The sequence below is a fragment of the Blastomyces dermatitidis genome (assembly GCF_000003525.1).
Source record: "Blastomyces dermatitidis ER-3 genomic scaffold supercont1.11, whole genome shotgun sequence".
NCBI lineage: Eukaryota > Fungi > Ascomycota > Eurotiomycetes > Onygenales > Ajellomycetaceae > Blastomyces > Blastomyces dermatitidis.
In genome coordinates this window covers 2,078,604-2,093,942 of record NW_025544784.1, presented here as the reverse complement: position 1 = coordinate 2,093,942, position 15,339 = coordinate 2,078,604, and the positions used below count along the sequence as shown (strand labels likewise).

Genomic DNA, 15,339 nt, shown 5'->3' with positions numbered 1-15,339 from the left:
TTTTGATGTGTTTGGCAGTTCCTCACGTTCAACCTCTGCCCTTCCAAGTTCTCCTCTCCTCTCCTCTCTTCTCTCCTCTCTTCTCTCTCTCTCTCTCCATTCCAAACGCCGTCTTTTGGTGATTGCTTGCTCTCCTTCTCCTCCTCCTCGTCGCCCATCCCCATTGTCTCTCCTTCTCTTCCTCTTCCCACGTCTTGCATCACATCTGCCATCATGAGAGGCGAGGTACGTTGCTCTTGAATGTCCCTTTGTTTACCCCCTGCACGCCCTATTTCAACCCGCGTTTGTTGGCACACAACAACGCCTCCCCCTCCCCTCCCCCTTAGCTCACATACACTTGTTAATCCCTTCCGTCCATCAAAATATAACGATTACACACCCCATATATTATTGTGTTGTTTTGATATGATGCTGACATTTAAAATTACGCCTTTAGGTCTGCCATCTCCATATCGGCCAGGCTGGTACCCAGCTTGGAAACAGTGCTTGGGAACTGTACGCTACCAAATCCCTCTATTCCCTCACCGCTTTTCCACTTTGCTTATCTTCCCTGATAATCACGCCTGAAATTACACCTGCATTTCTAAGTACCATGACTAACCGCCAATGCGACGTGTCTATTAAAATTTCAGATATCTTCTCGAACACGGTTTGAAGGCTGATGGTCGTCTGGACCCCGAAGCCACAGACATTGGTGAAGCTGGGTCCTTTGAAACCTTCTTCACCGAGACGGGCAGCGGCAAATATGTTCCTCGCTCTATCTTCGTCGATTTGGACCCTTCCGTATGTCTAACCAGGATCTTCCAAGGGAAAAGGAGCATCATGACAGGGTTTGGTTAACTGGTTAACTTACGGACTATATTTAGCCAATCGATGAAATCCGCACTGGTCCCTATCGCCAGCTCTTCCACCCTGAAATGTTGATCAGCGGAAAGGAAGATGCAGCAAACAACTGTATGGATAGGGGACTCTCATTGTGCCGATTGGAGAAATTTGTGACTGCTGACACATCTGTTACCAGATGCCCGTGGTCACTACACCATCGGAAAGGAACTTGTCGACAGTGTCATTGACCGAATTCGCCGTGTTGCTGGTATGACTGCCATTTTTGGTTTATTTTCTAGATACTCGTGGATGCTACAATTCCCCCCCCCCAATTCGAATGAACAGACCACTAAAAAGCACTTACAATAGACAACTGTTCGTCCCTCCAGGGATTTTTGATCTTCCACTCTTTTGGCGGTGGTACCGGTTCCGGTTTCGGTGCCCTCCTCTTGGAGCGTCTCTCCACCGATTACGGCAAAAAATCCAAGCTCGAATTCGCTGTCTACCCAGCACCCCGTGTCTCAACCGCCGTTGTCGAACCATATAACGCCGTTCTCTCTACCCACAGCACCATTGAGAATTCTGACTGCACATTCCTCGTCGACAATGAAGCTGTCTACGACATCTGCCACCGCAACCTTGATATCCCCCGCCCTGGTTATGAACATCTCAACCGCCTCATCGCCCAAGTTGTCAGCTCCATCACATCTAGCTTGCGCTTCGATGGTGCCCTGAACGTCGATCTCAACGAGTTCCAGACCAACTTGGTCCCTTACCCTCGTATTCACTACCCCCTCATCAGCTACGCACCCGTTGTATCCAGCAACAGAAGCTCCCATGAAAGCTTCAAGGTCAACGACCTTACCTTCCAATGTAAATATCACATCGCCCTCCAAACCCAATCCCCCTAACCAGTCAAGTGGATCAGCTCCTAACATGAATACAGGCTTCGAACCAAACAACCAGATGGTCGTCTGCGACCCACGTAATGGAAAATACATGGCCGTGGCTCTCCTCTACCGCGGTGACGTCGTCCCCCGCGACTGCAACGCCGCTGTTGCCTCCCTCAAAGCTAAGACCTCCTTCAACCTTGTCGAATGGTGCCCGACTGGCTTCAAGATCGGCATCAACTACCAGAAGCCCATGCGCGTGCCAGGCGGCGAGCTCGCTCCAGTCGACCGCTCCGTCAGCATGTTGTCCAACACCACCGCAATTGCCGAGGCCTGGAGCCGTCTTGACCACAAGTTCGACCTGATGTACTCGAAACGCGCCTTTGTGCATTGGTATGTTGGCGAGGGAATGGAGGAAGGCGAATTCTCCGAAGCACGTGAGGATCTTGCTGCGTTGGAGAAGGATTACGAGGAGGTTGCCAGCGATAGTCTGGACACGGAAGGGGATGAGGGTGTTGAGTATTAAATATGACATGAGTCACTACCCCATTTTTCGAAGTTTCCTCTGCTTCTTTTTTATTTGAAATTACAAGACAAGACAGAGAGAAAGCAGAACACAATAGTCTGTTATGATACGTCTCCTTGCCTTCCCCATTCCCAAACAACCAACCCCCTTGTTTCTTGAAACCGTCTCTGTATTGTTTCTCCCTGCTCATGCCAGCGCCAACGTCTATGCGAGTGCCATCCTTTTTGAGCTATACCATCTTATTTTAATTCAATCCTATTCGTTTGAGATGCTCTCTTTTAATGTCTGTTTCTTGTTGTGAAGTGAAAAGTGTTGTTTGTTGGATGTTTTCGTTCGTACATAAGGATAACATAGTATAGCAAAATTGACGTCGAGGTGGGACAGTTGATATCGACGTAATTATCAAGCCTATCCGTTGGGGTCTTTAGTTGTTTTCGATTGAGGTAACGTGGGAGGTATACCACTTGACGAAAGTATAGCTCACAATGGAGATAGTTTTGCCGTCCGTAGGAAGTACATACTATAGCAAACCTAGCACAAGCTACTGGGTTGGAAGGCATGCCGGGTGCGTATATGTACAGTGCAATACAAAGAAAACGTATCCAGGAATGTTGCTCAAGTATATATGTATCCTAACTAGCCAAGCATGTGCTCAATATCTTGTAAGGATTTATCCTGGCTCCATTCCCATTTGAGCATAGAGAAACACCAGAACTCCCCTGATGGGCAGGTGCCCTTATAATACAACCAAAAAAGCGGCTCATACCCTTACCAAAATTTCAGACCAACGTAAAAACAGCTTATAATCCACTCAGCACCACTATTCCCCACCACCATCACCATGATCACCACGATTCATCTCCTTCAACAACCCCAAAACATGCTCATACGTCCACATCGTCACAGCACTCGCCGGCGCAGCCTTGATCAAACTAACCGTCAACCCCCTATACAACCCCCTAACCCCCTGCGCCGCCAAAATATCCCTTATAGTCCTCAACACCCCCTCATACACGGGGATATTGGTGTGAATATACCTCGCCCTCGTCGGGCCCTGCACCTGCAACCGCTTCCTCACGAGATCCAACGGAAACACCCCCGTCTTCGCAATCACGCTCGCCACCACGCCCGCGCCCGCATCGCCCGTACCATACGGCAATTCCCAGCCGGCAATGGGGTTGCGCACGGCCTCGTACGCAGCGAAGAAAAGGCCCATGTACGGGATGATCTGGGCGATGGCGGCGGTGGCGCCGCGGAAGAAGCCGCGCGGGCCCTCTGTGCGCGCGATGTCGCGCACGGACGCGCGGAGGGAGGCATAGATCTTGTCGTTGCCCTGGGCGGCGAAGCGGGTGCGGAGCAGGTCGAGGGGATATGTGGAGGCGGTGGCAAGGCCGCCGGCGACGGCGCCGGAGATGAATGATTCGGCGGGCTGGGGGATGGGGTGTGGGAGGAGAGGGAGAGGGGGGAGGGCGCGGAGGGCGCTAGAGACGGCGCGGTAGCTGGAAAATTGGATGCCGCCATAGCAGACGTAGAGGAGTTCAGCGGGTATGTTGCCTTTCCAGAGGCCCTGGAGGTTTGGGTTCAGGTACTTAGTTGGTTGGTTCAATGGGGTTGTGGAGAGGAAAGATATGGATTGGACGTACTGTTATGCCTTCATCGCGGAATATAGACTTGAGGGTTGAGAGTGTCCCTTTGTATACAGGGCCTTTGATGTCGCGGTGGGAGAGGGGGTCGGATAGTGAATGAACTTGGAGCTGCAGGCGGATCTTGACGACATCGAGGGGTGCGATGCAGAATCTAAGGTCTGTTAGAACGTTTTAAAGGTATAAACTCCAGGTATATTGCTGCGTACCTCGAGACCAGGCCAGCAGCTGCGCCTGCAGCAACTACCTGTATTCTGTTGCCCTATAAATTCCGGAAATATTAGTTTTCAAATCCAGATAGAAAAGAGGCCACTGCATATATAATTTTTGATTGAAACATTCCCACTCACTTCCTCATTGAGATGTTCTCCCCCAGCCGACATACACAGACAAGAGTAGAGCAGAGATCTCTCCCGTTTTTCGGTAGTGACCGAAGAGATTCGAAAGGTTAACTGGAGATTTCCAAAGAGAACATGGGTGGAATTGCTCTCTTAAACAAGATATAAACACCAAGAACAACAAGGATTGAATTCATCGCAAAGGAAATAAATATCCAGAAATCCTCCGAATCACGTGATTCGATACTGCCGGGCGATTTTTCCCCTATGGCGGCTCGCAAGAACGACAACAACAACAACAACAACAAGGACGAATGGCAGACAGATAGACGACCCAGTGGCAACAATTAGGCGCTCTTTTGCCTCGCTTATTGATAGCTTAGATTCCCCAGAGAGATTGGCGCCATGTCTTTTGCTCTCGCGCCTCTGCGCCAGGCTCGAGCGAGGCTGGCCGCTTCATCCCAGCTTCGACGGACTGCCGGCCAAATTGTGTACCCGTCTATTCTACAGCTGCGAGCGGGTTACAGCGATTCCGCCGAAACCCAGACTGCCCCCGAGGCATCTAGACCGATCGTGAGGAGGATCCCGTATGCACCTGGGAAGGAATCAACAACAAATGGGAAGCCGCTCGTGCGGATGGTCGGAGGATCACCCATGAGGTCCTTTATAATCCCTTCCGTCAAGTCTGCCGCAGTTGGCGAGAATGGCACAGTGATGATTACGACCGCAAACCAACAACTGGTTTATATCCATAGCATTCGATTACGGGATGCCTGTACCTGTCCCAAGTGTGTCGACCAGTCGACAAAACAACGAGAGTTTCGCATGACTGATATACCCGATGACGTTGCCGTGGAGACTGTCAAAGTTCAAGATGGCCAATTGGTAGTGACATGGCAAAATGATATCCCTGGTTATGACGAGTCCCATGTGTCGACATTTTCCCCAGAGCAATTGTCTATTATGACCGCGGTTGAGAAGTTTTTCCGAGCCAAGGAGGGCCGCCGCACCTCTTGGAATAAATCCATTATGGAGGAGAACCAGCATTGGGTTTCGTTCAAAGATTATATGGAGGACGATTCACAATTTTTCCTTGCCATGCGCAGTTTGAAGCACTTGGGCTTGCTTTTTGTCAAGGACATCCCGGATTCGGCTGAGATGGTTGAGAAGATTGCGACCCGCATGGGCCCGTTGCGCAATTCATTCTACGGCCAAACATGGGATGTCCGCAGTGTTCCAGATGCCAAAAATGTTGCCTATACCAATAAACACCTTGACTTTCACATGGACCTGTTGTATATGAAGGACCCACCTGGGTATCAGTTGCTTCACTGCTTAAGGAACTCCTTCGAAGGCGGCGAGTCGCTCTTCGCAGACACCTTCCTGGCGGCGGTACGTTTGCTGCGAAACGATCGCTCTCTGTTCGACGCCCTTGCCAGAACGTCCACTCGTTTCGAGTACAAGAATAACAACCAGCATTACCAATATTCCCATCCTACAATCGAAATCGAGGCTGGAGAGGAATTCCTCGGAAACCCGCCCAAGACGAGCACTACCCCTTACGTCAACTACGTTAATTATTCCCCGCCGTTCCAAGCACCTTCCTACCTAACAGAGCGCGTGAAAGACGTTTCGGATGTGAAACTCTACCTTAAAGCCATGAAAGCCTTTGCTGCCGAGCTTGCCAAGCCAGAGAACATATTCAAAATTAAACTGGAACCGGGCCAATGCGTGATATTCCAAAACCGTCGTGTGGTTCATGCGAGGAACGCATTTGACCTCTCCGGGGCCAGCGATGGGGAAAACAGCGGCGAACGATGGTTGCGCGGCGCATACGTGGACGAGGATGCTTTGAAGTCGACATATCGCCAGCTGAGTCAACGGGATCAGTTCAGTTGGATGAACCACCCCGCACGCAAGCTTGTAGCGAGTTTATATGAGCAGAAGACGCAGACTGCTACGAAGGATGTTTAAAGAAGTCGAGGATCAAAGTCAAGACACCCAGAGGCAAGGGCTCCGAGCTTTTGGGCCCTTGCGTTTGTGAATCCCCCTGAACGAATGATAGAGGTCAAGAAATATGTAGTTTAGCTATATTGACTAATCTTATTGTTCAGCATCTGGTCAGGGCGATTCTAATTTTTTTTTTTTTTTTTTTTTTTTTTTTTTTTTTTTTTTTCGATTTTCATTTCAGTGGGTGGAATAGTATTTGGAGAAGGAATCAGTATGCAGTGAAGCGAGGAGCTAGGGATTGTGATCTTAGAAATGCATATACTGGCAATTGTGCACTGTATTTTAGAATTCGATATTTCCACTTCCTCTTCTCGTGTTATTTTACATTTAATTGGCAATCCCCTCAATTCCATTGATTTTGCATTATTATCTGATTTTGGGCTTTATAACCTGCTGTCTGCTGTATCCATCCCGGGAAACCCTCTCTCGGAAAGTGCCCAGTCCGATTTGAAGGGTGGATACTATGCCAAGTGGCCCACGTTGCTTTCATGCTCAACTATCCCATGCGTGGAGATAGCACTAGGGAAAAGCGGGAGAAGGTCGAACTGCTTTTAGAACAAGTATACCACGGAAGATGTAGAGAGTCGTAAGAAATAGATCTGAATACGAAAATTCAAGACGGAAGAGTTTACTGAAGAAATTGCATTCCGCAATTTAATCAGGGGAGTGGAAAGAACGAAAGATATCTATGCTTATCCTCGCGGTGCTACCGAGTAATCTTTGAAAAACTCCGGGTTTGCGCTGACTTCCTCCTTGACCTGTTGGGATTTGAATAGCCGCAGGTTAGTTACTGGCATTTTACAGTTGGGTTGGTCCAGGATAAGAAACCCAGGAGGAGAAGCGTAGGGAGGCCAAACGTGGCCCATAGAAAACTTATACATATAAAGAAAATTAAAAGAATAACTCACTATATCAAGTCCACCCACCAACTCGCCCCCTATCCACAACTGAGGGAACGTCGGCCAATCAGCATACTCCTTCAAGCCCCGCCTCACGTCCTCATCCGCCAAAATATTGAAGAAGCCATATTTCACGCCATTCTCACGAAGTATAGCGACGATCTGCCGGCTGAAGCCGCACTGCGGATCGTTTGGTGTTCCCTTCATAAATAGCATGACTGGGGCAGCCTTCACTAGTTCATCCAGACGGGCGAAAAGCTCTTCATTCGTGGGCGGTGGGGTGGGGGAGGTGGAGGTTGCGGCTGCCCCATTTGTGTTGGCGCCAGGGGTATCAGAGGTGCTAGAGGTGGAGAGGTCTTTTCTTGGTTCTGCATGAAGAGGGGGGGGGATGGATTGCTTTTCTGCCCCGGTGGTACTGCCCGTTGCTGTCGCACCGCCGTGTTGTTCAATGGCGGCGCGGGCTTTGATTGCGTCGGAGCCGGAGAGGGACTGGAGGGTCTTGCCGTCGCGGACAAGGACGATAAAAGGGACTGCAGTAACGTCATATTCTTCGGAGATATCCGGGAGCTCTTCAGCGTTGACGCTGACGAAGGAGATGGCGGGCGGAGTGGTGGCGGGATAGGTAGAAGCGAGGGTGGAGAGCACGGTGCGCATCTGGGTGCATGGTGCAGCCCAGGGGGTGTGGAAATAGAGGACTAGAAGAGCGGATGATGGGAGGGAGGAGACATGATTATAGAAGGCTTCTTCCGAAGCAATTTCGTTCAGGGTTGACATGGTTGCGGGTTCCAAGCTGGATATATCCCGTTGTAAGGCGGGGTATGACTCGAGTAATAAAGGTCCTATTGGAAGCTGGAGAGAAAAGAGGCACTTGGATATGCGACGAGTAAGATGTTATACAGAGAACTACGGGAGGAGAGGACAGAGAAATGGAAGTTCGCGAATTTGGCGACGACGGCAAAGGCAATGTCTCCGGGGGATGTAGTTATGGATGGATTTGTATGCTGCGAATCTCCCGCGGTCGGATGTAATTTTTTTTATCAGATTGTCCGATCGCGTTATCAGATTTGTCACAGAGCTTTGGAGTTCTTGGTGCCGGATAATCATTGTGCCGTTACATCACGTGGCAGAGGCAAACGGAGCAAACCGCAGCTGGATGCCAAGCCATGGTTGTATCTCCAGCGCATTACGCAGTTGCAGTGCAGTACATACATATAGCTACTTAAACAGCTTGATACGCAGCCCTGGAAGCCCTGGCTACTTCCCTTGGTGAATCAGAATATTTGTTGCTAGACCACCAGAAGCCATCGGGGCCCGACAACAAGGCTGAGACCGAGCTGCCTTTCACAGTGTCGGATTGGGTGTCACGGATGAATATGTTGAAGACATATGAATCTTATCTGTATCAAGATCTGCTTGTTATATTATCCATACACTATCTAATCTATCTATTTCATACAAAAGATGGAGCTATTTATAGTAAAATATATGTGCGAGCCAAGAGAGCTAGCATAAGTGAGTATTAGATAAGTATTGTAGTAAGCTGATGATGATGAGAAATATTGTAGTAATATGATGTTAATGGCATTCAGTAATATGATGTTGATGGCATTCAGTAGTGTATAACTTCTTTTTCCTGACACACCCTCTTCAGTGAATGTAACATGTAAATGAAAGTGTAAATGAAGATGTAAATAAAGCTGCAACAAAAAGAGTGTAGATGAATCTGTAGAGATTATATCAAGATAGATTATTTAATCTGCTTACATCTTGATGATATCTGATATATCAACTAGGCCTAGCATCTTGACAAATTCTGTATGTTTCTGGTGTGGCAGAGCCTTAGTGAGGCCATTCACTGACATCTGAGTCATAGACACTCAATCAACTGTAATATTGCTGAATTGAACATGTTCTCAGAGTCAGCTTTCATATATATCAATATGACAGAGCTTTGTAATTATAGAGGAATCTTTCTTTGTAAGAATGTTAACAGTTTGATAATTATCACATTGAATACAGATCTTATAACCAGATTCAAATTGAATATATTAAAAGAATCTATCTCACTAGATAGACTTCTTATCAGCTTATGAGATAGCAACAAGCTCAGCTTCTGTAATAGATATAGTTATAATTATCTATCTATTTGATTTTCAATCAATAGTCTCACTGAATAGTTTGAAGATATATTCTTATATAGAGCAGTGATTCAGATTATCTGTGAAAGAGATATTACTAATGACTTCAATGATATCAGATTTAAGATCAAGTTGTAGAGATCTGTCAATATTACTATCATATTAAATAGCAAGATTCTTCATATTATATAGATAAGATATTATTCTATTCATCTCTGATAAGTGATGTTCTGATGAATTTATCATGAATATAGCTAGTTTACTCACTGTATATGTGATATCAGAGTAAGTTATCACTGCTAAGTAGATGCAGAAGCTGATTCATTATTGATAATAATGAATTTTTGCAGATCTAGCTAACTTGTTAAAAGACTCTAACAGAGCACTAGTTAGTGAGATATATACCTTGCAGATGTGTGTAAGATGATATGTATTAACTATCTTATCAATATAGGTATTCTGACATAGTCAGAGCTTCAAGTTGAGATGATTGTGTATTATTCATATGTTGAGAAATCATTTCAAATCTCTCATCTATCAGATCTTGTAGACATTTTTAAGATCTTTAATTAGTTAATCTCTTTCTTTTGAATCTTCTCATTATGATAGAATGATAATATCATTTACATAGAAGAAGATGATTAATTGATTATTAGAGAAGAGATATTGATTCTCTAATATAGAGATGAAGTCTAATATTCTCAATATTGAAGATAGTTCATTTAATCAGAGAAGAGATAATCTATGTAATTCATATAGTGCTTATAGAAGTTTTAGCATATAATTTATATACTTCAAATTTTGCATTCTCTTCAACTTTCATCATTCATCAGATAGTTTCACATATACTAACTCATTAATATCACTATTAATAAAGACATTGATTTCATCTAGCTATTCTGCATCTAGATCAAATGCTGCTGTTAAAGCTAATAAGATTCAGAGATCTCTGACAGCTAGTGTGTGAGCTTTTATAGTGAGATCTGTGATTGATTGAAGATCTCTGCATACATAGATGTGAGCTTTGTATTTCAAAAGAAAACCTTCATCATTGAATTTGTAGATGAATACTTATTATAGAGAGATAACTGAGACATCTCTCTGTGATCTGCTAGTAATTTCATATATATTCTGCAGAGATATACTATCTCATTCTCACTTAACAGTGTTCTCAAATTCTTCATAATGTGAGTGTTTTTCAACATCTGCTCAATGATTCAGTGAATCTGGCATTTGAGATCTATGAATTCTTGAAGTTGATATGAATGCTGTTGATGTAGCTGTATTATTGATAACTGTGAAAACAGTATTAGAAATTAAATTTTGAGACTTGTTAAAGTCTGTGTGTGAATTTGAATGAGAGAATGCATCATTGATCATTTGATAAGAATTGTCTTTGACAATTGAAACTGTCACAAAATGAGCAGCTCTGCATTTTCAGGTTCTGCAGCTATCAATGATATTTACTTCATCAAAGTCAGTACTGATATCATGAGCTCTAGGTGCAATGTTTCATATTCTATTATCTATCATAGCTGAATAAGTATTAATATCAACATTGAAATCTGTTGACTCTGGTGTTGAATCTGGTGTAGAAAGAATCAAAACATTATTTTTCTTCTCTATTTTTTCAGAGCTTTGAGCATTTTCTTCAGAATGAAAAACATCAATATCTGCATCTATAATCTCTTTCAATTGATTGATAGTAGTCATTGATAGTTCTTGAACTTTCATATATAGAAGCTTCACCTCCTTAGATACTCAATCTCTTAGTTGTCTTTTAATGTAGAGGTCTTCTGAGTTGAATTTTCTATTCTCATCAAACATCACATCTCTTGCTCTTATCACCTGTTCTAAGTGTGGAATCCAAATTTGATAGATGTTTGTTGAATTATATTCAACTAGATATTCAATATATGCTCAAGAATCTAGCTTCTGAGAGTGGTTTCTATTGAGAACTTCATCTGATATCTTTGCATAGATGTGACATTCATAGATTTGAAGATGAGCACAGAAGTGCAGTTTGATTTGTAAGAATTCTTTCAATACTTATAGAGATGACTTTCAATCTAGAATTCTAGTTGAGGTTCAATTCACTAGATAGATGGCAGTAAGTGCAATCTCAGAGAATAGTGATTGTGACAGAAGAGATTCTATCTGTAGAGTTCTTGTCTTTGTTATTAATATTACTTCTGCTCACTCTGCTGCATCATTTTATTCATGAATATACTCTGAAGAATACTTCATCTCTAGACTCTCATCATTCACTTAATTTATGAAATCATCTGCTTTCTTAATTGCAGTATCATTGTTGATATGAATAATCTTTGTAATACAGTTGAATTGATGTTTAATTCAATTGATAGCTTGTCTAAGAGCTTTTCAGATTTCTGATTTTCGGATAGCTGTTATAGCTATATGGAAACATAGATAATCACACATGAAATGTATGAGATAACACTCACCATTATAGCACTGTGTAGGGCCATGTGTGATATCCGCGTGTAGGCATTTGAATGATATTTGAGATCTAATGTGAGAATATCTAGATATTTGATTTTTTACATTAGAAAGATGACAGAGTTTGCAAAGCTCAGTGATAAGCTCATCTGCAGCATCTTCTAGATTGATGATTTGAACATCAGTTGCATCATTTACAAGCTTTTGAATGACGATTTTTAATGAATGTTCTAATCTCTTATGCCATGTAGACTGAGTAGCTATAGAGATCTTAGGTTTTTAAGAAGGTTTTATATGTATTGACAGGTTGAAAGAAGAATGATTTGTAGAAGTTGAAGAATTTGAAGATTTCATTTTTTCAGATATAGTGATGTTAGATGTGTGTGATGTGATAGCTGCATCAGCTTCAGTAGTGGATTTTTCTGAGATAGTTGAGAAAACAGCTGTTTCACTATTATATTCTGTAACTAGCAATCTCTTAAATACTTCAATGCATGCAAAGATTGTATTATCTATGCATTTTCACAATCTGAAGTCTTTTCCATCATAATAGATGCCTTCTATATGGAAACACAGTTTTCATATAATGATATTTGTATGGAAATTCAGAATGTAAGCTGTGTTGATAAGTTTGACATTGAACTGCTTTTCAGCTTCATTTATCATGATAGTTCTAACAGTTTCATAATCTTCAACTTTAGTGCTGAAATCACCTGTATAAACTTCTGCATTCTTGTTCACAGGTGTAAAGAATAGAAAATGTGTTCAATTATTGCATATATGCTGTTTCACTTCAGTATCAAAGATTCAGGAGTTTCAGAGATAGAAGTGAGAATGTGAAGAGTTCATTGATATTTTTCAGATTTGCTGATTGATAGATTGATTATCAATAGATTGATAATCAATAGATTGATAATCAATAGATTGATGATCAATAGATTGATAATTAATAGATTGATGATTGATAGATTGAGAAACTGATTACTTCAGAATTATTTCTTCTATAACTGCTTCATTAACATCTACTATATCTGTATTTATGAATAAATCTCTAGATATCACATGATCAATACATCTCTTCAATTCTTGATTTTTAAGAACTTGATCAATCTGAGTTCTCTTCTCCTTATTTTTCTTTCATTCAGATGACTTTCTTGATGAATTGAGATAGTAGTACTGAGTGTATCAGTGATGAGCTCTGCAGATGCAGTTTTTAAATATCACTGATAATGATTGCTGAGATCTTTTATTAAGAATAGTAAAGTTCATAGGTTTATCTTCTTTGAGAATACTTATTTCTCTATATCATTTCTTAAAGTTCTTAACTAACTCTATCAAAGATATGACATCTTTATCATATCAGACATTCTTAGCTCATGCTTGTATATAATCTGTATCAATAGCTAGATTCACATTTAAGAAATCTTTCTTCAAGTTAAACTGTTCAGCTATATCTGTCTCTTTAATATCATTTTCAATGAGAGATCAGTCATTTAATCACTTCTCTATATCTCTGTTTTTCAGTGCTTTGCAGAGATCATGATATCAGGTTCTCATATCATTCTGATAATTCACAGTCATGAGTGAGAGTTAATCTCTTAATAAATAAATAATCTCTTTCACATCTTCATTCTCACTGCATACATGTCATAGCTCTGAGACATTCACTGTTCTTTATATAACATCTTATATCTTTGTCATACCTTCATTCAATTTCTCATATTTCATATATTTGATTTTTCATGCAGTGATCTTAATATCATATGCTATCTTGACCTCTGCAGTGATTTCTTCTGAATACTCAGGTTTCAGAGATTCTTCTAGTTCAGAGAAGATATCAGGTTTATCAAGATTGATGAAGTCTGATATCTTCTTGTCCTTTGCATATTCTAGCATATACTTGTACCAAAGTTTTCAATCTTCAGAAACACTAAGGTGTACAGTTGCACTAGACATTGTCTTGTCTGTTATATCAGTCAAGTATTTCAGATAGATATGATCAGAATTCAGAGTGTATAACAGTTAAGTATATCAGAATGTATATGAGTGAGAATCTATTGTCTCAGTTCAAATAATAGTTATCAGTTCAAATGAGGACAGGAATCTGATATGATATAACAGTTGAGTTGATCAGACTGTATACAAATAAGAATCAATCATCTCAGTTTGAATGATTGTTTATCAAATTTGAATGAGGATTGAGATCAGTGTATCACACTTCTCTTCAGATACTGCTTACCAGGAATCAGATATGGTATAACAGTCAAGTTGATTGAACTGTATATGAATGAGAATCAATCATCTCAGTTCAAATGATTGTTGTCAAATTTGAATGAGGATTGAGATTGTGATGTATCACACTTCTCTTCAGATGCTGCTTACCGGGCTCATAACTGTCGGATTGGATGTCACAGATGAATATGTTGAAGACATATGAATCTTATCTGTATCAAGATCTGCTTGTTATATTATCTGTACACTATCTAATCTATCTATTTCATACAAAAGATGGAGCTATTTATAGTAAAATATATGTGCGAGCCAAGAGAGCTAGCATAAGCGAGTATTAGACGAGTGTTGTAGTAAGCTGATGATGATGAGAAATATTGTAGTAATACGATGTTGGTGGCGTTCAGTAATACAATGTTGGTGGCGTTCAGTAGTGTATAACTTCTTTTTCCTGACACACAGCCTGACCGATATCAGAACATATATTGCTGACACTCCCAACAGCTTAGGCGGATTCTGTGTCGGATTGCCCCAATAACTAAGGAATTTTCTTCTTCTCTTAACGAGTCATATTCAGTTAGAATACTTCATCCAACCTTAGTGGCCCCTTTCCGTGCCCGTTTCAATATAAAGATTCCGTCTGATATACGATATAGAGTCGTTCACGAAGGATCGAGTGATTAAGTGATTCGATATGTGCTCCCGTTTGGCCAACGAGGAGGGCCGTACGCCCCTGACAGCTAATAATGAAACCAACCAGAGTTATCAGTGAGTTTTGAAAATTCGAGGACAAAACAAGTTTATTCCATTTCTCTTCAAAACAGCTCCGAGCGACTCGTCGAGTGGACCACGGACCACGTATACCGCTAGGAGATAGAGCCTATATATTGTTATCTGGATACCCACAGAGCCGTGAATCCGCTCATTCCGACAGAATTACCTCGACGCGATATGTATGGACCTTTCACTGGTACTATGTTTGGAGACTCTTTTAGGGCTGTCGGATTTTTTTTTTTTCTTTTTTGCTTATGGGGGTTTGAGAGGGGAGAATCTTGTCGTAGCTTGCAGTAGGGGTTGCTGGCAATAGCATTGTGATCTATCCAATTCGTTTTCAGCCTTTATCTATGGCAGTTGGTTTTCACGTAGTATGATCCGTCTATTTGATATCTCCAATCCCAGCAAACGGGACGAAGAAGTCTCAGCTTTGCATTTCATATACGTGCTGTCGTAATTCATGGACTCGTGCACTCGGGAAGGAAACCTCGACGATTAGTTACTCATCCACGCTCCTGATCATGTGGCTCAATTAGGGCTTGAGCTTGTCATGTGATATAACATTGTCCTGGAAATTTTCGCGTGAAGGGATCGCGCATCAACCAAC

General features: G+C 42.3%; 4 protein-coding genes across 4 annotated transcripts; 2 read left to right on the top strand and 2 right to left on the bottom strand.

The window, feature by feature from the left end:
* Nucleotides 1–49: 49 nt before the first annotated feature.
* Nucleotides 50–2,850, top strand: BDCG_08660 (tubulin alpha-2 chain). The gene is made up of 7 exons (XM_045424447.1): nt 50–225; nt 437–495; nt 633–783; nt 867–954; nt 1,022–1,093; nt 1,195–1,698; nt 1,772–2,850. Exons 1-7 carry the CDS (start codon nt 214–216, stop codon nt 2,239–2,241), a joined length of 1,356 nt encoding a protein of 451 aa, XP_045273156.1. The 5' UTR covers nt 50–213; the 3' UTR covers nt 2,242–2,850.
* On the bottom strand, nt 2,692–5,557 carry BDCG_08659 (mitochondrial thiamine pyrophosphate carrier 1). The gene is made up of 5 exons (XM_045424446.1): nt 5,535–5,557; nt 4,235–5,478; nt 4,094–4,146; nt 3,885–4,038; nt 2,692–3,808 (listed from the first exon to the last, which is right to left on the bottom strand). The coding sequence occupies exons 2-5, from the start codon at nt 4,265–4,267 to the stop codon at nt 3,062–3,064; spliced, it is 987 nt and encodes a 328-aa protein (XP_045273155.1). The 5' UTR covers nt 4,268–5,478; nt 5,535–5,557; the 3' UTR covers nt 2,692–3,061.
* On the top strand, nt 3,090–6,983 carry BDCG_08658 (gamma-butyrobetaine hydroxylase subfamily). Its single transcript, XM_045424445.1, has one exon. It carries the CDS (start codon nt 4,628–4,630, stop codon nt 6,194–6,196), a length of 1,569 nt encoding a protein of 522 aa, XP_045273154.1. The 5' UTR covers nt 3,090–4,627; the 3' UTR covers nt 6,197–6,983.
* BDCG_08657 (monothiol glutaredoxin) lies at nt 5,496–8,251 on the bottom strand. The gene is made up of 2 exons (XM_045424444.1): nt 7,141–8,251; nt 5,496–6,990 (listed from the first exon to the last, which is right to left on the bottom strand). The coding sequence occupies exons 1-2, from the start codon at nt 7,903–7,905 to the stop codon at nt 6,925–6,927; spliced, it is 831 nt and encodes a 276-aa protein (XP_045273153.1). The 5' UTR covers nt 7,906–8,251; the 3' UTR covers nt 5,496–6,924.
* Nucleotides 8,252–15,339: the final 7,088 nt, after the last annotated feature.

Excerpts from the sequence above, each read along its gene's own strand:
- BDCG_08660 (XM_045424447.1), top strand. Across the intron at positions 784-866 it reads TCGTCGATTTGGACCCTTCC|CCAATCGATGAAATCCGCAC; the intron begins GTATGTCTAACC and ends GACTATATTTAG. Across the intron at positions 955-1,021 it reads GGAAGATGCAGCAAACAACT|ATGCCCGTGGTCACTACACC; the intron begins GTATGGATAGGG and ends ATCTGTTACCAG.
- BDCG_08659 (XM_045424446.1), bottom strand. The coding sequence starts at position 4,267 with ATGTCGGCTGGGGGAGAACATCTCAATGAGGAA. Across the intron at positions 4,039-4,093 it reads GCTGCTGGCCTGGTCTCGAG|ATTCTGCATCGCACCCCTCG; the intron begins GTACGCAGCAAT and ends AACAGACCTTAG. Across the intron at positions 3,809-3,884 it reads TCCGCGATGAAGGCATAACA|GGCCTCTGGAAAGGCAACAT; the intron begins GTACGTCCAATC and ends CCAAACCTCCAG.
- BDCG_08658 (XM_045424445.1), top strand. The coding sequence starts at position 4,628 with ATGTCTTTTGCTCTCGCGCCTCTGCGCCAGGCTCGAGCGAGGCTGGCC.
- BDCG_08657 (XM_045424444.1), bottom strand. The coding sequence starts at position 7,905 with ATGTCAACCCTGAACGAAATTGCTTCGGAAGAAGCCTTCTATAATCAT. Across the intron at positions 6,991-7,140 it reads TGGTGGGTGGACTTGATATA|GTCAAGGAGGAAGTCAGCGC; the intron begins GTGAGTTATTCT and ends AAATCCCAACAG.